Genomic DNA, 22,410 nt, shown 5'->3' with positions numbered 1-22,410 from the left:
TCACCCCTATGTAGCTAAATTACAGCATTGCTATGAGTGCCGACCACAGGGTGGTGCTCACAGCAATCTGGGATCAACAACCATAGGAGGTCTGCTGGAAACCTCTGGTTGTTATGCCAATGCACCGATAACTCCGATCACGTGACTTGGGTCACCGCTGCGCGCATTTCTGGCAGGATGGCCAGAAGCGCTTGTTAAATGCCGCTGTCAGAGTTTGACAGCGGCATTTAACTAGTAGGTGCGGGCGGAACGCGATTCTGCCTGCGCCTATTGAGGGCACACGTCAGCTGTTCAAAACAGCCGACATGTCCTGGCTTTGATGCGGGCTCACCGCTAGAGCCCACATCAAAGCGGGGGTTCTGCCATCAGACATACTATTCCGTCCGATGGCAGAATTACGGTTTTTGTTTTTGGTAGCTGCGACATTGCATTAAAATGCAATAAAGGGCGATCATAAGTTTGTATCTACACCAAAATGGTATCATTAAAAATGTCACCTCGGCGCGCACAAAATAAGCCCTCAACCAATCACAGATCACGAAAAATGGAGACGCTATGGGTCTCAGAAAATTGCGCAATTTTTTTATTTATTTATTTATTTATTTTTTAGCAAAGTTTGACTTTTTTACCACTTAGATAAAAAATAAGGAATCATAATGGCAGGTCAGTTTTAACATTTAGTTAACATAGTAAAAAAGCAAAACAAAAAACAATTGTGGAACTGCACTTTCTTTTGCAATTTCACCACACTTTGAATTTTTTTCCCCACTTTCCAGTACACGATATGTTAAAACCAATGGTGTCGTTCAAAAGTATAACCCGTCCTTCAAAAAACAAGCCCTATTGCCATATTGACAGTAAAATAAAGTTATGGCTCTGGGAAGAATTGGAGCAAAAAACGAAAATGCAAAAACAAATATACCTACGTTCATGAAGGGGTTAAACCTTATAAAATGCTAACAAAATAAAACATTTTACAAATGGCGCGGATGTAAGGCAGGCATGAGGAAAATGTTATTTATTAATGCTTTTGTGTGGTATGATTATCTGGATTAAAAGGCTTGAATCACTCAAAGCTGGAAAATTGCACATTTTTTTTAAGTTTTTGTAACATTTCTGATATTTTTATAAATAAATGCAGAAAATATCGACATAAATTTACCACTATCAAAGTATAATGTGTCACAAAAAAAAATCTCAAGAATCAATAGGATATGTTGAAGCATTCCAGAGTTATTACTACATAAAGTGATGCTCGTCAGATTTAAAAAAATTTGGCCCGGTCATTAAGGGGTTAAACATTTGGATAAAACAGAATATATGAATATATTACACCCATCTGGAGACTTAAAGTCCAACAAAACTGGACGCACTAGCAGGCTGGGAGAATAAAACAAGGTTAAGACGATTGATATTTGGTGTAGATTTTTCCTCCTCTTCTTCCAAAAGTCATAACTTTCTTTTATTTCTGGCACAGTCCAATGACCCCTTGTTTTTTTTGTGGTGGATGAGTTGTAGTTTGAGGTTGTGTGCACACGCTGTGGATTTTTTTTTTTTTTTTTAAATCGCAGCAGCATTATATGGGGCATATTTTAATATGGAGCATCTTATGGGGCCATCATTATCCTTTATGGAGCATATTTTAATATGGAGCATTTTATGGGGTCATCATTAACCTTTGTGCAGCATTATATGGAGCATATTTTAATATGGAGAATGTTATGGGGCACAATTATCCTTTGTGCAGCAATATATGGGGCATATTTTAATATGGAGCATCTTATGGTGCAATCAACCTTTGTGCTGCATTATATGGGGCATACTTTTGTATGGAGCATCTTATGGGGCCTTCATTAACCTTTACGCAGCATTATATGGGGCATATATGTTTGTATGGAGAATCTTATGTGGCTCCTCATTAACATTTATGCAGCATTATATGGGGCGTATTTTGTATGGAGCATTATATGGGGCTCCTGATTCAATATGGATATTCAAAAACATTTCACCTACTGATGTCTCAATTTTACTTTTATTGGTATCTATTTTTATTTTTGAAATTTATGAGTAGCTGCTGCATTTTCCACCCTAGGCTTATGCTCGAGTCAATAAGTTTTCCCAGTTTTTTGTGGCAAAATTAGGTGCCTTGGCTTATACTCAGGTTGGATTATACTCGAGTATATACGGTAACAATTATTTTGCTTCTGTCTCCATTTTCTTTTCCTGTCCATAACGTGGTGTGAGAACTTGAATTTTTTAGTGCAGAGCTGAGGCTTTTCTTGATTCAGTTTTGGGGTACATAGGTTTTGATTGCTTTTTATTTTATTTTTTTGAAGACGTGTCAGGACTGAAAACACGCAAGTTTGGGGTTTCAATATTTTTTCCTCTTTCCAGCATTTAACATACGGTTTCAATAAGTTTATCACAACAGGTTTAACATTTCTTTATTTTTTAGTGGGCAATTTAAATGTTTATTTCTTTTATAAAACATTTACCTTATTTTTTTGGCCCCCTTAGCTGATGTGAAATGTATGTTTTCATTAGAAATGCTTCAATAAATCATGTCTCCTGCTGCAGCGATGCAATTTTACAAGATCCAAGAAGATATTCCTCAGTATTGCAAAAGTATCAGGCTATAAATTTATTGTGTACCAAATGTTTCAGTAAATATTCTCATTTAGGCTAAGTGCACACGTTGCAGAATTGCTGTGGAAATCTCCGCAACTCCTGCCGTAGGTATATCGCATGCGGAATTGACATGCGTATTCCCGCTAAACACTAGCTTTTTGCAAGCGTAATTAGCTTGCAGAATGCTGGCGACGGCAGAGGTGCGGGGATAATGAGCGGTAAGGCGAGGTGATGCAGCAGCCCGGTAAGCAGCAGAGCCGGGTTAATTACCGGTTTATCGGTGGCGGCGGCCATCTTCTTGAGGCCGCGCGTGCGCAGATGGAGATCGTGGCGGCCATTTTCCTGAAGCCGAGATCTAAATCTGTGAACTTGGCTTCAGGAAAATGGCGGCCGCGATCTCCATCTGCACACGCGCGGCCTCCCGTGGCCATTTTCCTGAAGCCCCGGGAAGCAGAGCACTCCATCTGCGCACGCGCGGCCTCAGGAAGATGGCCCCCGCCACCAATAAACCGGTAGTTAACCCGGCTCTGCTGCTTACCGGGCTGCTGCATCATCTCACCTGTGGAAAGGACCCCGCTCACGCCATACCGCCTCCTCATCCCCGCACCTCTGCCTCCGCCACACCACTGCCGGTAAGCCTGCATTACGACTATAAGACGCACCCCCCATTTCCCCCACCCTTTTTTTTGGGGGGGGGGGGGAAGGGGGGAGTGCATCTTCTAGTCGGGAAAATACGGTATATGGTGCCCAGTCCGTGGAGGAAAGTCTCCTCTCCTCCACCCTGGGTACCATCCGCACATGATCCGCTTACTTCCTGCATGGTAAGCATAGCCCCATGCGGGAAGTAAGAGGATCAATGCATTCCTATGTGGCGGAATCCCTGCGATTCCGCAAATTAATGAACATGCGTTTTTTTCCGGAATACGTTTCCGCTCAGGAAAAAAACGCAGCATGTGCATACAAAATGCGGATTGCATTCTTTTAATAGGATGCTTAATGTGAGCAATTAAAGTTTATTTTCAAAAAAATCCATCTATATAACCAAACCACTCCTATAATTTGCTTTATTACACAACACCCTACACTTCACTTCTCAAACGAGACGTCTCAGGAGGCTGTGGCTGAACTCATTCAATGCAGCATCCATCACCCCTTCTGTAACAGGACTCCACAGGGTGCAGCGCTGCAGTTACTCACTAGTTTCTTGCATTGCTGCCCTTTCTGAAAATGTCCTGGATATAGACACTGTGGCAAATCTGAGTGCAGCGCTGGCTTTCTGCTTCCATCTCTGCTGCAGCTTCTGTGAAAGAAGAAGAAGCACAGAGATGGAAGCAGTGAGTGACACCAGTGACACCCCACAGCTTCTAGCACCACCCTCAAATGAGTCATCATTAGAAAGGTGTGTGTGTGGGGGGCCAGCACTGGTGTCACAATGCTTCTATAACCGCCCGCTGATGACTCGTTTGATGGAAAGTGATAGAAGTTGTCCGCCCCTTGACGTCTTTCGTAGAAGCTACAGCAGGGGAGCTAGAAAGAGTCTCGCGTCTGCCAGTGTACATCAGCCAGGATGTCTTCAGAGGGGGAGGATTTGGTACAGTGATGCAAGAAACTAGTGAGTAACTATAGTGCTGCATCTGTGGTGATGGATGCTGTGCTGAGTGCAGCTCCAGCATCCTGTGGTCACATTTGAAACTCCTCTCAAATGAAATTTAACAGGAAGAGTTAAAAAAAAAAAAAAAAAACGACTTGTAAACATAACGTAGATAGGAAAGAGTGCAGGGAATTTCTAAATGTGATTCATTACAAAGTGGTTAGGGTGTATATATGGTTAGAAAATACATTTTAAGTGAAGGACAACCCCTTTAAGGGTTGAAAAACACCTGCCTCCAATCCAGTGTTCTAAAGCAATAAATCAGAGTTTTCCCTCTACCATCCAAAATTACAGTTCTCTGTTTTGAGTGTTGGAAAACTTTAAACGACAGCAAGCCCTACTAACAGCCCGGCATGAGACATGCTTTTAAAAACAATCTAGAATGGCCTTACCTCATCATTTAGATCTTCATCGGTGAGACCCTCTTCATCTCCACTAGGGCTATAATCATCTGAATATACAGACTCAACCTCAAACTCAACACTAAACTGATCAGAATCAGAATCTTCATCCAACCAGTCTGAGCCTTCAGCTACTGATTGGGCCTCATGGTCCTAAAGGAAATCGGAAAAAAAATACTTTAGAAATAAGCTAGGGTACAGTAACACCATTTGCCTCCCTTGTTGCTTCATCTCAAGCTGCTCTCAGCTAACTTGACCTTTAGCAATGACTTGTCATATGAGACAGTCTCATTCTATGATTGGCCACAGTGGTCATATGTAAGGTATGACCAGTAGAGGACCAGGCTAAAGTTTTAAAGTAGAAAAATAAATTTTTGGTTTTATTAAATCACAAAATTTCTCTTTATTATAGGATTGTCAATGAGGATTTTGCTGTAGATCACAGGTATTGTAGCTTCAAATTTTGACTGATTAACCCCTTAACCCCCAAGGGTGGTTTGCACGTTAATGACCAGGACAATTTTATACAATTCTGACCACTGTCCCTTTATGAGGTTATAACTCTGGAACGCTTCAACAGATCCCGGTGATTCTGACATTGTTTTCTCGTGGCATATTGTACTTCATGATAGTTGTAAAATTTCTTTGATATTACCTGCGTTTATTTGTGGAAAAAAAAATAAAAAAATGGAAATTTGGCAAAAATTTCGCAATTTTCCAACTTTGAATTTTTATGCCCTTAAATCACAGAGATATGTCACACAAAATACTTAATAAGTAACATTTCCCACATGTCTACTTTACATCAGCACAATTTTGGAACCAAAATGTTATTTTTTTTGTTAGGGAGTTATGAGGGTTAAAAGTTGACTAGCGATTTCTCATTTTTACAACACCATTTTTTTTTTAGGGATCACATCACATTTGAAGTCATTTTGAGGGGTCTATATGAGTGTGACACCATTCTAAAAACTGCACCCCTCAAGGTGCTCAAAACAATATTCAAGAAGTTTATTAACCCTTCAGGTTTTCACAGGAATTTTTGGAATGTTTTTTTAAAAAAAATAAAACAAATAAACATTTAACCTTTTTTCACAAAAAATGTACTTCAGCTCCAATTTGTTTTATTTTATCAAGGGTAACAGGAGAAATTGGACCGCAAAAGTTGTCCAGTTTGTCCTGAGTACGCCGATAACCTATATGTGGGGGGAACCAACATTTGGGCGCATGGCAGAGCTCGGAAACGAGACCCCCCAAGGAACTTATCTAGATGTGTTGTGAGAACTTTGAATTGTGTTTCACTACAATTTATAACGCAGAGCCATGAAAATAAAAATCATTTTTTCCCCACAAAAATGGATTTTTTAGCCCCCAAATTTTTGTTTTATTAAGGGTAGCAAGAGAAATTAAACCCCAAAAGTTGTTGTCCAATTTGTCCTGAGTACGCCGATACCACATATATTGGGGTAAATCCCTGTTTGGGCCCACGGGAGAGCTCGGAAGGGAAGGAGCACCGTTTTACTTTTTTGGAGAGCCCCTATGTGCCTAAACAGTGGAAACCCCCCAATTCTAACAAACCCTAATCCCAACCATAATCCTAATCCCAACCATAACCCTAACCACACCCCTAACCCAGAGACACCCCTAACACTAATCCCAACCGCAAATGTAGTCCAAACCCTAACTTTAGCCCCAACCCTAACGGAAAATGAAAATAAATACATTTTTTTTATTTTATTATTTTTCACTAACTAAAAAGGTGATGAAGGGGGGTTTGATTTACTATTTATAGCAGGGTTTTTTTTAGCGGATTTTTATGATTGCCAGCTGTCACACTAAAAGTCGCTTTTTATTGCAAAATATAGTTTTTGCGTCTCCACATTTTGAGAGCTATAATTTTTCCATATTTTGGTCCACAGAGTAATGTGAGGTCTTGTTTTTTGCGGGACGAGTTGACGTTTTTAGTGGTACAATTTTCGAGCACGTGACTTTTTTTTTTAAAATCGCTTTTCATTCTGATTTTTGTGAGGCAGAATGACCAAAAAACAGCAATTCATGAATTTCCTTTTTCTTTTTTTTTTTTTGGGGGGGGGGGGGGGGGTGTTTATACTGTTCCATGTTTGGTGAAGTTGATAAAAGCAGTTTTATTCTTTGGGTCAGTAAGATTACAGCGATAGCTGATATATATAATTTATTTTATGTTTTGGCTCTTTTATACGATAAAAACGATTTTATATAAAAATAATTATTTTTGCATAGCCTTATTCTGAGGGCTATAGCTTTTTCGTTTTTCGCCGATGACGCTGTATGGCGGCTCTTTTTTTGCGGGACAAGATGACGTTTTCAGCGGTACCATGGTTACTTATGTCCATCATTTTGATCGCGTGTTATTCCACTTTTTGTTTGGCAGTATGATAAAGCGTTTTTGCCTTTTTTTTTTTTTTACAGTGTTCACTGAAGGGGTTAAGTGACACCCAAGATGGTGCACCACCACATTAAGGGTGTCAGGTCTGAGCATTCCTACATGAACAGTTTCCTGGAAAGTGAATTGGTCATCCTGGGCCAGTTGAATGGCCACCAAGGTCTCCCGATCTGACCCCCTTAGACTTTTATCTTTGGGGTCATCTGAAGGCAATTGTCTATGCTGTGAAGTACAAGATGTGCAGCATCTGAAACAAAGGATACTGGAAGCCTGTGCTAGCATTTCTTCTGCGGTGTTGCTATCAGTGTGTCAAGAGTGTGAGAAGAGGGTTGCATTGACAATCCAACACAATGGACAGCACTTTGAACACATTTTACAAGTGGTCATAAACTTGTAAATAACTCAATCCAGCATGGCTGGAATATATCAATATGAATACTATAAAGGAAGAATTGGAGGAGTATTGGCGGATTAATGAAGGGAGTGCTGATAGTCGGGTGGTGTGGGACGCTATGAAAGCGGTCCGAAGGGATCTCTTGTTTCGAGAGATTTCCAAGTGTAGGTCGAAATCTAAGAGTGAGTAGAGAGGGATATGGTATTAGACCCGTCAGCAGAAAATCAGAGTAGGCTAAGGGGTACACAGGAAGAGGTTAATAAGGTGTATTTGAGGAAAGCGGAGAGGAGGGCCTTTCAGAAAATGCAAATTTTTACGATGAAGATGAAAAAGTGGGGCATCTGTTGTCAGTGGTGGTAGCGGTGCAGAGGGAATAGTCTTATGTATATAAATTGAAGACTGATGTGGTAAGGGAGGTGGAGGACACAGTGTATTTTGGGGGAATTTAGACAGTTCTATAATCAGTTATATTCATCGGGATCGGGGGACTCATTGGGAGACAGAGGGTTTTCTTGAGGAAGCAAGACTCCCGAGTATTAAAGAAAGTGATAGGCGAAGATTGGAGGCGTCCATCACGAAAGAAGAAATTGAAATAGCTATTATATCTATGGAAAATAATAAGGCCCCGGGGGCAGATGGCTTCCCGAGTGAAATTTATAAACAATTAATTGAGCTGGTAAAGGGCGTAACAATTAAGTTTGAAAATTGCTAACTGGCGCAGCCAGTCCTGTTTCTAGTGTGGCCAGATCCAGAACTGTCTCCTGTCTTCTTGTTCACACTCGTAGCCATCTTCAACATTCAAGTTGTCCGTACTGACCAGCAGTCTCAATATCCTGCTAGACAGTGACCTTGGTCACGTCTCCCGAGTTTCAGATAACCCGACCCCGCAGAACAGCAGTTGCAGTATCGATGCCCGCCTTCGAGTGGTACTTGGTGGCTACTTGCAGCCCAGTCTGTCTCCACCATCAGGAGCTCCAGTGAACACCAGGTAACTGCCGCTTAGCTACACCTCTTCCTAAGCAGGTCCAGCCCTGTGACACAGTGGGTCCACGAACCACGTGTGCCACCTGTGGGCGTGATAGCGAACTTTGGGAAGTGGAATGGACAAACCAATAGTAGGTTAAAAAAAACAGCTTTACAGGGCTGAAAAAGTAAATTTTGTGACATACTTACCCCACTGATTCATTTTTTTCTGCACCACTGGGCTCTTCAAATAACCACGCACCTCACAGATCTTGACTAACAATGTTGTATACCAAAGATGTCTACAGTGATCAATCTCTGACCACAAGAGGGTGGAACGCAGGGCAAACGCTCTAATGGTTGTGGGGTTCCATTAACCATCCTGGGGTCCAGAGAACTGGTACCCGACACACGATTAATTCACGGTCATTTAGTTTGTGCATACCAGCCACCACAATTTTAACAACAGAAACTATAGAATTGCATACAATAACATTTTTTCACCAGTAATAGTACAGTCTATATTCCTGACTGCTATAGAAGAAAAAAAAAAAACTACTCGTACCTGCCATAATTCTTAGGATACCTCCTGCATTTTCTCTAGCAACCCTATCTGAACATGAACTATTTGGTCAGAATATTACCATCTAATAGCCTTACTTACTGCATTAGTAGAGGTGTCTGTTGAGTCACTGCTATTTCTATCACAGCGTAAGCCACTTATCACCCACCACGAGAGGCTTTCATCAAAGGTTAATGAAATACTGTCTGACTTATGTCTCTTTCTCTGTTGCTCTGAGGGTTGACCATTTGAAGAATTTTCTTCTAAGCAAAATAAAAGAAAATAATAAACTCCATAAGCAACTGTTTGGAAAACACACCTCTGTTGTGCACGGCCACTGGTGCCATATTCAGATGCTCACTACAAAGGAAATTACCAGATTCACTTGGGCTTTTCTTGGAGGAAGATGCAGAGGGGGTTAACTTCTCCTGAAGCTCCTCAGATGAATCCTTTAATAAGGAAGCAACACATTATACCAGCTCCAATACATAAGATTAGCAAGTCATATTTTTTTGTAGAAGACGTACTTGAACAGAGATTTCGGGTTGTGAAAAACTTGCTTCTTTTGCAAACGTATCTACACAGCAATCTGCAAGAAAACACTATTATTGGTGCAGGAAGGTCACAGTCAAAAAGAAAACTTGACAACAGTTGAAAATCTAAGCTTGGAGCAATGGGTCACAGAAAACGTGCACACATAAGCACCCCTCTTCATAGCAAACAAAATAAGTCTCTGCTGAGGGATTAGGAATTGAATTGATCATGTGGCCGCAGTCTAGTACTAAGTACTTGGGAGTAGTATGCCGTAACCCAGAGGTCCCCAACTCCAGTCCTCAAGGCCCACCAACAGGTCATGTTTTCAGGATTTCCTTTGCATTGCACAGGTGATGCAATTATTACCTGGGCAAGACTAAGGAAATCCTGAAAACATGACATGTTGGTGGGCCTTGAGGACTGGAGTTGGGGACCCCTGCCGTAACCAAACTAAAAATGTACAAACTTAAAGTGAGTCAAACCCAGTTGTAAGGTACCATTTCATCCCACTTGGAATTTTTTTCCCAGTGTTAGTAAATTATATGGCAAAATAAACGGTGTCATTCAAAAAGTACCACTTGTCCTGCAAAAAGGAAGCCCTCGCTCAGCTGTACCACTGAAAGAGCAACACTGACTCTTATAACCCCTTATCCAAGAAGTATTGTTTCTCCTTGCAGAGATCGACATGCTAGAGTTCTAGTCCCCTTCCTCTCTGAAGAGACAATTTGCATAATTAGCATATTACCCAGAGGAGCATTGCGGCTTTCAGTCTCCTCATCTTGGCATGCTTAACATGTCACTCTCCGCAAGGAGAAACGATACTTCTAGGAAAACAGTCTGACGCCTCTCACACAGCCAAACCAGATCTCCACTTTGCACTGACGAGGGGCAGTACCCCGAAGCACAGTGTCTGCAAATTGAGATTCTAGTTTGGCGATTATCCTAAGGGTATGTGCACACACTGCAGATTTTGGAGCGGATCCGCAGCAGTTTTCCATGAGTTTACAGTACTATGTAAACCTATGGAAAACAAAATCCGCAGTGCACATGCTGCGGGAAAAACGTGCGGAAACGCAGCGGTTTACATTCCGCAGCATGCCAATTCTTTGTGCGGGTTCCGCTGCGGTTTACACCTGCTCCATAATATAAAACCGCAGTGGAATCCGCACAAAAACCGCAGTAAATCTGCAGTAATTCCGCAGTGCAGTTTACCAGCGGATTTACAAAAACAGGTGAGGAAAAACCCGCAGACATCCCACCTACGTGTGCACATACCCTTAGTCATGTGACAAGGCTTGTTAAAGGGTTAACATTGACTTGTAGGATTGCTACCTTCCAATAGGTGGCACTAGAGTTCAAGCGCTCTTCCTCTCTGAAGAGACAATGTGCATAATTAGCTTATAACCCCTTAGTGACAGAGCCACTTTTGTACTTAATGACCGGGCCAATTTTTACAATTCTGACCACTGTTTCTTTATGAGGTTATAACTCGAACTCTTTAATGGATCCCAGCGATTCTGGCACTGATTTTTTGTGACATATTACATTTTAATTTCAAGTATTGCCCTTTAGGGATACCTTTCTTTTGGGAGTAGAGGTGATGGCTGTCCCATCTCAATAATGAATTAGTGGACGTATGTTTTCGATATATCGATGTATTTAAGGTGTCACCACTTTTCCGACTTTGTGATTACCACATCAAGAAATGGTAAGGTCTTTGTCTTGATCTCAAAGGTGAAGCGGAGACCAATCTCATTGATGTTGAGTAGATCAACAAAGGATTTGAATGCATCCCTTGTTCCTCTCCAAATAAAGAGGTCGCCAATAAACCTGACCCATAAATCAGTGAGTCTGGTGTAGTCTTCAATGGCTTCTGAAAAAACTATGGTATCCTCCCACTAACCCAGGGACAGAATGGCATAGCTGGGCGCATATGGATTACCCATGGCAGTGCACTTGAGCTGGTGGTAGGTTTTCCCATCAAGAGTGAATAAAATTGTTTCTCAAAATAAATTCGAGAAGGGTCAAAGTCGTTGTGTTGGACAAACTGACATGCCCTGGCACCCAAAAAGTGTTTGGCTCACCAAATTCTGTGGTATGGAGGAGTAGAAGGCCTCTACATCAATGCTGGACAGCATTGCTTCTGAGTCGATAGGGGTCCCCGCTAATTTTCGGAGGAGATCCATCGTGTCATGTGGGAGAGGAGTGTGCTAACAAAAGGTCTTAAGATGGAATCGAGGAAGGTACCTATGTTATGACCTAAACTCCCAAATCCGGACACGATGGGTCTCCTCTTGAGAGGTGTGTAACCCGTGTGTTCTTTAGGTAGAGTGTAAAAGGTGGCCATGACCAAGTGCCAAGGGAGGAGGAATTCCTCCTGGCTGATGAGGTTGTCACTTTTGGCCACAAGGAGTAGTTTCTTTAAATTACTCGTGGATACCAGTATATGGGATATTCTTCAATACTTTATACGTTAAAGGGTACTGTAGCAAGGATAGACACATATCCCTATATTGTTGTACATCCAAAACCACAATATTGCCCCCCTTGTTCGAGGGCTTTATTATTAGAGTTGTCCCTCTCCAAGGCACACAGAGCTGTCATTTGTTCTTTTGACAGGTTGTGTGGCCCTTGTGTGATTTATTGATTTTTTTTTAAATTTCATTGGTGACCAGATTTAAGACGATATCAATATCTGATAGATATCCACCTGGTGGTGGCATCTTTGAGCTAGGATTTTTCAAGGGCGTAAAGGGACCTTGTCCGCGAGATATAGGTGTTATCTAAATTGGCCAGGAATTGAATATCTGAGAGTAGGTCAAGCAGGATGTTGAGGTCGGCACAAGTCTACTGTATCTATCCTTCAGAACTTGTGCCATATCAACTTTCTGACAAAGTGATTAATATCCTTAATACTGTCAAAAATTGATAGGTCTGTAGTAGGCATAAAGACCCTTACTTAAAACTGACATTTCTTTATCAGTGATGGATCTCTGCGACAAATTTATAACTTGTAGTTCTATTCCTTGTTGAAGGGGTTGTGATTCCGTATGGGATATGCCCGGTCTAGTCTAAAAAAAACCTCCCCTAGGTGAAGATGAAATGTATCGTTCCCCTCTGACAAAACCAGTTTCTACTTCTTTGTCGCCCTTGAAGGTCTTTTGTCTAGTATCAGTGTTCAGTTTCTGCTGGGGACTGATCAGTCTCCCTCTCCCGTTCTGGACGATCTCCCAAGAACCGAGAGATCTTATTGTCCTTAAAGTCTTGGAGGTCCCTACAATACTGCCTGTGTTTTCTTTCTTTTAAATGATATTGAAATTTTTCGATGGTGTTTTGTAGTAATTTTTCTTTAACACTGAAATCACTTTGTCTTGAAAAAAAAAGTGTTATCTCAATTTGTTCCTTTAGTTTTTCATTTAGGATTTTAAAATTAGATTTCTCTTCATTAAGAAGTTGCATAAATCTCAGAGAGCTACTGGTAGCTTCTCTTTCCCAGTTGCCCATAAGCTGGGGAGTTCTACAGTGCAACGCTTAGGGCAGGAGCAATGCAGGGGCATGACATGGAGTAATAAGGGAACAAAGTAACCTCTTCCTCTCCCCCCTACTATCAATATTTCCCTTCTGCTCCTATTGGTGACTGAGTAGAGAAGCAAGAATACAATTTTGGTGACACCAAACCATTTTTTTTTTATTATGAGCACTGTTAAATTTGAGCACTTACACTTTTTATATACATTGTCTTATCTGTCTTCATGTACTTTATGGCCACTAAACCTTTTGGGGTAACTAGTGAAAGTTACGTTTGAATTCATTTCCTTGCCCTACTGAATATGTATAATATACATTTAACACACACAGGAAGAGCCGGTTTTATTACCGTGCAATATGTGTATGGCCGTTTGCACAACTGTATTGGCCACTGAATTGTATATGTACGGCGGACGTCATAAAGGGCTTATGTTACACAACATAACATTGAGCAAAAAAGCATCTAAAACACAAATGTGGTGTAAGTCATAAAACTTTTTAGGAAAAACAAAAATGAAGTACTATGATGAATTTAGGCTAATATCCTACTGGAACTATTCTTTTCCAGCATATATACATGGAGTTTTTACATGCATTTTCTTAACAATGCTATAAAGAGGCATGAGGAAAAAGGTAAGGCTAGGTTCACATTGCGTTAGTGGGTGTCCGCTAACGGACTCCGTGACATGGCGCAATTGTCGCAAATAACGCAATGTAATGGTTCCGTTAACGCACCCATTGACAGCAATGTGCTAACGGATCGTAACGCATCGCTAAACGTATGCCTTTTTCGGCATGCGTCAGCGATGTGCCGTTATTTTCGGACGGACCTCGAACGCTGCTTGCAGCGTTCAGGGTCCGTTCTTCGCTAGCGCAGATCGGGCATCTGTGCTAGCGGGATTGCCAAACGCAATCCTTTTTGGACATTGCGTAAGCGCAATCAGTTAGCGTATCCGCTAAACAGATTGCACTTACGCAATGTGAACCTAGCCTAATTACCAGAGCATGCTACATTCTAAAAGACATTATAGACTTACAAAAAAAGTCACAAACCAAAATGCATGTATGTATGTAGTATATTTTACTATAGACTTTAATATAACATTTGGCTGCAGCAAAAATATATTGAAAACAAAATTGCTATGTCTTTATGAAAATTTGGAAGTAAAACTAACAGAGCATCTGAGAAGGGGAAATATCTTCAAATATAGGAGTCTATGAAGATGCAGTTTTACACTGGATAGTGGTGCTCCTCAACATTGCAACCAGGACTGTGGAATCAGGAGTAGCTAGCTTTGAGTGGTGTCTGGGGTTGGAGTTGGTAGACATAGACCAACTCCAGCTTTAAAAAATAAAGAAATTGTTATTAATATTAACTGTCATAAGAATTTAGACAGGTGTAGTAATCTATATTATGGTCCAAAAATTTAGGGCCCCTATAAAAAAAAGATTCTGTGAGCTTCAGTAAATTACTAATTATCTGCAATTTACAAAGATGGAGTGATAAAGAGTCAAAACCTCGGTTTACTGATTCCACAGCCCTGATTAAAACTTTAAAAGCCCAAGTCGGAATTAACAGCTGAGCCAAGAATAATGGATTTCATCAGAATTTTACCTTCAGAGTCTGCAGTTACCAGATTTTTAGAAATCATTGCATAAAGCCTCCTGAAATAAACAGATAATGTCTTAGTTATAGATGTAGTTTTTAACAGTTCAGCGTTATGTCTGCAATAACACCACAAAGTTGTCAACTGTGCCACACAACTAGATCACTTTCATTTTTGACACTCCTCAAATCAACAAAGAACAGATAAATGTGAACGGTAAACCCAATAATTTATGCATATAAGAAAATTAAAAAAAATCTCCCCCTGCTAGATGCTAGACACTGACCAGACGATTTGAATTTGTCGTGGTACAATCCCCAGTAAATTGGCAAGATAACCCCATAATCAGGCATGTTTTGGAATGGATGTCCCCTCTGCATGTCAGAGTTTTAACGGTGTTTGCATACAGCTTTACTGAAATGGTTGAATTACATCAGGTTACAAATAGTGATGGGTGAACATTCTCGGATAACGCGTTATTTAAGCATGCTCAGGTACTAACAGTATAATGGGCGTGCTCAAATAATATGTCAGAGTCCCCGTGGCTATATGATACGCGACTGCTAGACAGCCGCAACACATGGGAGGACTGCCTGTTCGTTAATCCCTGTATGTGTTCAGGCTGTCTAACAGCAAACATGCAGTCGCAGGGACTCGAACATATTAGCCACACCCAAGATACTCTAATAACACCCGGAATGTTCAGATAACACGTTGTCTATCGGCGCACATTCACTCATCACTAGTTTTAATGCTGTGCCACAGACTTTCATTAGCCAAATGTGTAAGAGTGTGTCCTTTTGGAATATATTTTGTCTGTTTAATGCACTTTTAATAAAAATAAATAAATGCCCAAATCATCTGTGTCCGTTCTTCTGCAATTATATGAACCGATGTGATCTTGTGTTTTTCAATAGCTAAACACTTGTACTATAGCAACCTAAATATGACTTGAGGTCAGATCCGGACATATCCCAATAGCCGAACATCCAATGCATCCTAGAATTAACTCTGGATCCATCAAAGCTTCCATGGCAGAGTTGTGCCAAAATTGTGTGACAACTTTTTCACATCAGTTTCTCCCAGCTTTGACAAAATGGGTGCAGCTGGGTGGGGGACACAGCTTGTCTAATTCATGAGTATCCGCAGCGTTCCCTATGCCAGAAATCTCTCTTTCTCTAGAACCTGAGGAGTGAAGTGACATTTCTAGCATGGCGCCCAGGAAGCACACGCCACTTGTCAGACGCTCCACATTCATGAATAAGCGTGCACCTCTTCATGAATCAGAAGCAACTGAATCCAGCACCCCCCATAAATCGGTGTGTACGCCAGCCTTGATGAATCAGACCCCTAGTCTTAAGGTTGATTTGAGTGTCATTTATAGCCTGACTGCAATTTAATTTAAAAAAAAAAATGCTTAAACATGCACAAGAATAAATCCAATGAGAATAAACTGTAATAAAGGACTCTGCCTACATTCTGAATGTAAACTAATAAGTAAACAGGTCCTCGGTCATTTTAGAGGGGGTAAATTTACTTTGTGCAAAATCCTTTGGATAAATATACATAAGAATATCGTTATAAACACGTCAGTTACCTGGGTTCTTTTACAGAGAAGTTCTGTACCCCAAATAGTTCTCCGAGAGGATCATTAGAGCAGTGGACAATATGCTGTTGCTTCTCGTCATACAACTGCTTGGCCATAATGTACTGACCAAGATGGTAAACAACCTATAGCGCAAGTACGAAGACATTGTAATGAACTACACATTATAAAGAAGATCATGGAAAACGCACTCATTGCATAATACATCTCACAACAAAAGCTTTCAGTTCCCACCTCTTTCATTGTGAAGGTTTCCTTCTCGGCACCAGCAGATTTTAACAGGTTTAGAAGAAGAGGGTTTGGTTTTACCTTTACATATGTAAAGAAGAAAAGAAAAGGTTACACATGAGCACATGATGCCATAATAAAGTGTAGGAAGATCTTTGGTATGCGAATGCTAACAGGAATAGATAAGAGAATGTGAATTCTGTATAAACATACCTGTAAGTTGCAAATAAATGGCAGCATAACTTCTTAAGGTTTTACTGCTTGTGAAGTGCACTGGAATCTGCCAGCCGAGCACCGAGATCCCCTCGTCTCCCAGCCGAGATCCCCCCCGTCTCCCAGCCGAGCACCGAGATCCCCCCGTCTGCCAGCCGAGCACCGAGATCCCCCCGTCTGCCAGCCGAGCACCGAGATCCCCCCGTCTCCCAGCCGAGCACCGAGATCCCCCCGTCTGCCAGCCGAGCACCGAGATCCCCCCGTCTGCCAGCCGAGCACCGAGATCCCCCCGTCTGCCAGCCGAGCACCGAGATCCCCCCGTCTCCCAGCCGAGCACCGAGATCCCCCCGTCTGCCAGCCGAGCACCGAGATCCCCCCGTCTGCCAGCCGAGCACCGAGATCCCCCCGTCTGCCAGCCGAGCACAGAGATCCCCCCGTCTGCCAGCCGAGCACCGAGATCCCCCCGTCTCCCAGCCGAGCACCGAGATCCCCCCGTCTGCCAGCCGAGCACCGAGATCCCCCCGTCTGCCAGCCGAGCACCGAGATCCCCCCGTCTGCCAGCCGAGCACCGAGATCCCCCCATCTGCCAGCCGAGCACCGAGATCCCCCCGTCTCCCAGCCGAGCACCGAGATCCCCCCGTCTGCCAGCCGAGCACCGAGATCCCCTCGTCTCCCAGCCGAGATCCCCCCCGTCTCCCAGCCGAGCACCGAGATCCCCCCGTCTGCCAGCCGAGCACCGAGATCCCCCCGTCTGCCAGCCGAGCACCGAGATCCCCCCGTCTGCCAGCCGAGCACCGAGATCCCCCCGTCTGCCAGCCGAGCACCGAGATCCCCCCGTCTGCCAGCCGAGCACCGAGATCCCCCCGTCTGCCAGCCGAGCACCGAGATCCCCCCGTCTGCCAGCCGAGCACCGAGATCCCCCCGTCTGCCAGCCGAGCACCGAGATCCCCCCGTCTGCCAGCCGAGCACAGAGATCCCCTCGTCTGCCAGCCGAGATCCCCCCCGTCTCCCAGCCGAGCACCGAGATCCCCCCGTCTGCCAGCCGAGCACCGAGATCCCCCCGTCTGCCAGCCGAGCACCGAGATCCCCCCGTCTCCCAGCCGAGCACCGAGATCCCCCCGTCTGCCAGCCGAGCACCGAGATCCCCCCGTCTGCCAGCCGAGCACCGAGATCCCCCCGTCTGCCAGCCGAGCACCGAGATCCCCCCGTCTGCCAGCCGAGCACAGAGATCCCCCCGTCTGCCAGCCGAGCACAGAGATCCCCCCGTCTGCCAGCCGAGCACAGAGATCCCCCCGTCTGCCAGCCGAGCACAGAGATCCCCTCGTCTGCCAGCCGAGATCCCCCCCGTCTCCCAGCCGAGCACCGAGATCCCCCCGTCTGCCAGCCGAGCACCGAGATCCCGTCTGCCAGCCGAGCACCGAGATCCCCCCGTCTGCCAGCCGAGCACCGAGATCCCCCCCGTCTGCCAGCCGAGCACCGAGATCCCCCCGTCTGCCAGCCGAGCACCGAGATCCCCTCGTCTGCCAGCCGAGCACCGAGATCCCCTCGTCTGCCAGCCGAGCACCGAGATCCCCTCGTCTGCCAGCCGAGCACCGAGATCCCCTCGTCTGCCAGCCGAGCACCGAGATCCCCTCGTCTGCCAGCCGAGCACCGAGATCCCCTCGTCTGCCGCAGAGGCGCCATTCCAGCAACATTGGCAGTGTTATTCTTTGTAGGTCAAGTGACAGCAGCAACCAAAGAGCAGCTGACATTACTATTTCACAAGAGCAAAGATCCATTTAATGGAATGCTGATTAGCTGCAGCCAGAGGCTCTGTTGATTAGCTGCAGCGGTCAAGTGACTTGCTGGGAATAGCAGTGCTGACATTGCTGGGATAATGCACCCCAGGAGGAGTGTATCTACTGTTTCTAATTTTTATTGGCTCTAAAGTGATTACACTGGGGTTGTCCAGTAGTGCACAACTTATTCAAAAACACCAATACCTGCTGACAGTCTGCACATTTGCTAAAGGGAACCTGACACCCCCCCCCCCCCCAGGCGATTGTAACTAAAAGAGCCACCTTGTGCAGCACAAATGCTGCATTCTGACAAGGTGGCTACATTAGTTATGCTCCCTGCACACGCTGAAATAAACGTTTATAAAATGTGCCCCCTCATACCGTGAAACCGTCCCGGAGGCGGGACTTTCCTTCCTAATCAGAGGCAGCACAGCCGTCACTCCGGGCCTGTGCGCACAGGGCACCGCCTCCTCTTGCTGCATTATTGTCCACGGTGCCTGCGCTTTAAGTATGAAGTGCAGCGCAACTGCGCATGCCCAAAAAGAAAAAAAACCTTAATGCGCAGGTGCTGATAATGCTGCAAGAAGAAGCGGCGCCCGCTGCGCACAGGCCCGGAGTGACTGCTGTGCTGCTTCTGATTAGGAAGGAAAGTCCCGCCTCCCTGGCGATTTCACGGTATGAGGGGGCACATTTTATAAACGTTTATTTCAGCGTGTGCAGGCATCATAACTAAAAGAGCCACCTTGTCAGAATGCAGCATTAGTGCTGCACAAGGTGGCTCTTTTAGTTACAAACGCTCGAGGGGGGGGGGGGGTGACAGAGGCCCTTTCAGGGGAATGAGACCTTAACATACTACAGCTAATAGCAGCCAATAAAGGGATTATCCAGGACTATATATTTATTTTCACTATGAGCCAGAAAAGTATACAAGCAGGTAGGTGCCAACTACTTGCCTGTTCTACCCAGCGCCAGCTCAGATTCAGCAGCTCCATGTCAACAAAGCAACTCTTCTTCTGGGCTGCACTGTCTACAGGGAGCGCTTGCCAACATGCTGGTAGACAGCTGGCTTCCTGCAGTTAGGCACCAGGGAGAGGACAGTCAATCAGCATGATGTTGGCAGCCATATCCCACCAACAGACCAGAGCCGCAGAGAAGCCGCAGCTGTCAACAGAAGCCGAACAATCGCTGGCAAGAGCGGTCAGTAGCTACTCCGTGGCAGAAAACATCTGTGCTGGGCACAACAGGCAGGTAGTTAGCAAATATCTGTTATGGTAGTTCTTAGGCCCATAGTAAAAATTATTATAAAAAGAAAAAGAGGATCCAGCGATAACTGGGGGAGTGAAGTTATAAAAAAATGATAAGCACATATTGTCGGGCACTACACACTTAGGAAAGATCAATGCGTTTCGACATGTGTCTAAGGGTACCGTCACACAGTGGCATTTTGATCGCTACGACGGCACGATTTGTGACGTTCCAGCGATATATCCGTGACGTTCCAGCGATCTCGCGGTGTCTGACACGCTCCTGCGATCAGGGACCCCACTGAGAATCGTACATCGTAGCAGATCGTTTGAAACTTTCTTTCGTCGTCTAGTGTCCCGCTGTGGCAGCATGATCGCATGGTGTAACAAAGGTGTGCACGATATTGTATACGATGTGCGCATAGTAACCAACGGCTTCTACATCGCACATACGTCATGAAATTATCGCTCCAGCGTCGTACATTGCAAAGTGTGACAGCAGTCTACGACGCTGGAGCGTCACGGATCGTGCCGTCGTAGCGATCAAAATGTCACTGTGTGACGGTACCCTTACTCAAGATCATGAGTTATCTTTCCTATTTTCTATGGTAAACTAAATGACAGGACATTTAACTTACCAGTATCTCTTTATCTGTGCTCATGATGGAAGAACGCTCTAGACTGTCTGTCTGTGAGGAGGATATATTCATATTGCACGCTTGCCTGGAAAGCCGAAAATAGATTTAATCCTTGTTCCACTATCGAAAAATAGTATATACAATGATGTGTACATGTAAACACGGATCATACACTGCCTGTAGTATCAGAGAGCATACAATGAAGTCTCTATACAAGTGATCCCCGGTCACAGACTATAGGACTGGGGTACACGTCATCCCCGGTCACAGACAGACTATAGGACTAGGGTACACGTGATCCCCGGTCACAGACACACTATAGGACTAGGGTACATGTGATCCCCGGTCACAGACACACTATAGGACTAGGGTACACGTGATCCCCGGTCACAGACACACTATAGGACTAGGGTACACGTGATCCCCGGTCACAGACACACTATAGGACTAGGGTACACGTAGTCCCTGGTCATAGACAGACTATAGTACACGTCATCTCCGGTCATAGACAGACTATAGGACTAGGGTACATGTAATCCCTGGTCATAGATTATAGGACTAGGGTACACGTGATCCCCGGTCATAGACAGACTATAGTACATGTCATGCCCCGTCATAGACAGACTATAGGACTAGGGTACACATGATGCCCGGTCACAGACACACTATAGGACTAGGGTACACGTAGTCCCTGGTCATAGACAGACTATAGTACACGTCTTCCCAGGTCATAGACAGACTATAGGACTGGGGTACACGTGATCCCCGGTCATAGACAGACTATAGGACTGGGGTACACGTGATCCCCGGTCACACACAGACTATATCAATGGCAGAGTAATCTCTGGTCTATTACACGTTAAGCAATACACTATAGATGTAATCCACGATGATCTTTCAGGAATACAGCATTAGTGCACAGTGATACCGGTTCGGTCGCTCCATAGTGCAGGCTGCAGTGCTGGGCTCTTACCTGGGCGGTAAAGTGCTGCCGTGCCGGAGCCGCGTCCCGTACAGTGCTACCTGCTGCGGGCAGCGTCCTATAAGAGGCGGGCAGCGGACAAGTCGGGGCTAGCTCCGCGGCGACACTGCATGTCTGAGCATGACCGGGGCGCAGCGCTGACTCACCAGCTGTGCACTCACCGGCGGACACGAGTCTGTAACCACCAATGCCGCGCGGTCACACGAGTCCTCGTCCGTGGCGGAGCAGACAGCACCGGGCCGCACTCACTGCAGCCGGTACTGGTTACACTCACGTGGGGCCTTGGTATGGAGAGAAGCCGGCCACACTGAAATGGCTGCTAACAGGGAGCACTAGCCTGCACAATACACCTCACGAGGTGGTGGCTGGCGCTTATACCGGAAATCCCGCACCGAAGCGCCCACCACAGAGGCCGCACAGACCGGCTAGTGTCGTCCTGTCCCACCAGACCGCCCCGCCGACACCCTTTGCTTACCTGAGTCCTGCGCTGCTCTCGCCTTCATCCATGTCGTCAGTATCCGACCACAGCCCAACCAGACCATAACATGATGCAATATCACAAAGAAACTACACGTCCGCCATTCCCCAGTGTGGGCTGTGCGCCGCCTCACGGGCTCCACCTGCTGGCAGACAGGGGAACGTCCGCTGTCTGGTTACACATGGAACTATGGCGGCCGTGGGCTGTCTGCATGTCCGGCTACACACGAACTATGGCTGCTGCCTGTCCGGCTACACACGAACTATGGCTGCTGCATGTCCGGCTACACACGAACTATGGCTGCTGCCTGTCCGGCTACACATGAACTATGGCTGCTGCCTGTCCGACTACACACGAACTATGGCTGCTGTCTGCATGTCCGGCTACACATGAACTATGGCTGCTGCCTGTCCGGCTACACATGAACTATGGCTGCTGCCTGTCCGGCTACACATGAACTATGGCTGCTGTCTGCATGTCCGGCTACACATGAACTATGGCTGCTACCTGTCCGGCTACACATGAACTATGGCTGCTGTCTGCATGTCCGGCT

General features: G+C 44.9%; 1 protein-coding gene across 3 annotated transcripts in view; it reads right to left on the bottom strand.

Moving 5' to 3' along the window:
- The window catches only part of MDM2 (MDM2 proto-oncogene), a 30,585-nt gene extending 8,592 nt beyond the window's left edge, over window positions 1–21,993 (bottom strand). Inside the window, exons 1-9 of one of the 3 annotated variants that reach the window (XM_069764628.1) lie at window positions 21,855–21,993; window positions 20,398–20,482; window positions 16,531–16,605; window positions 16,288–16,421; window positions 14,699–14,748; window positions 9,549–9,610; window positions 9,398–9,470; window positions 9,124–9,284; window positions 4,672–4,833 (exon numbers count right to left, since the gene is read on the bottom strand). In XM_069764628.1, coding sequence (XP_069620729.1) covers window positions 4,672–4,833; window positions 9,124–9,284; window positions 9,398–9,470; window positions 9,549–9,610; window positions 14,699–14,748; window positions 16,288–16,421; window positions 16,531–16,605; window positions 20,398–20,482; window positions 21,855–21,886 — 834 coding nt within the window. In that variant the 5' untranslated portion in view covers window positions 21,887–21,993. The other 2 variants (XM_069764629.1, XM_069764630.1) reach the window with 2 other exon arrangements.
- Window positions 21,994–22,410: the final 417 nt, after the last annotated feature.

The sequence above is a fragment of the Ranitomeya imitator genome, chromosome 4, assembly GCF_032444005.1.
Source record: "Ranitomeya imitator isolate aRanImi1 chromosome 4, aRanImi1.pri, whole genome shotgun sequence".
NCBI lineage: Eukaryota > Metazoa > Chordata > Amphibia > Anura > Dendrobatidae > Ranitomeya > Ranitomeya imitator.
This window is presented reverse-complemented; position numbering and strand designations above follow the sequence as displayed.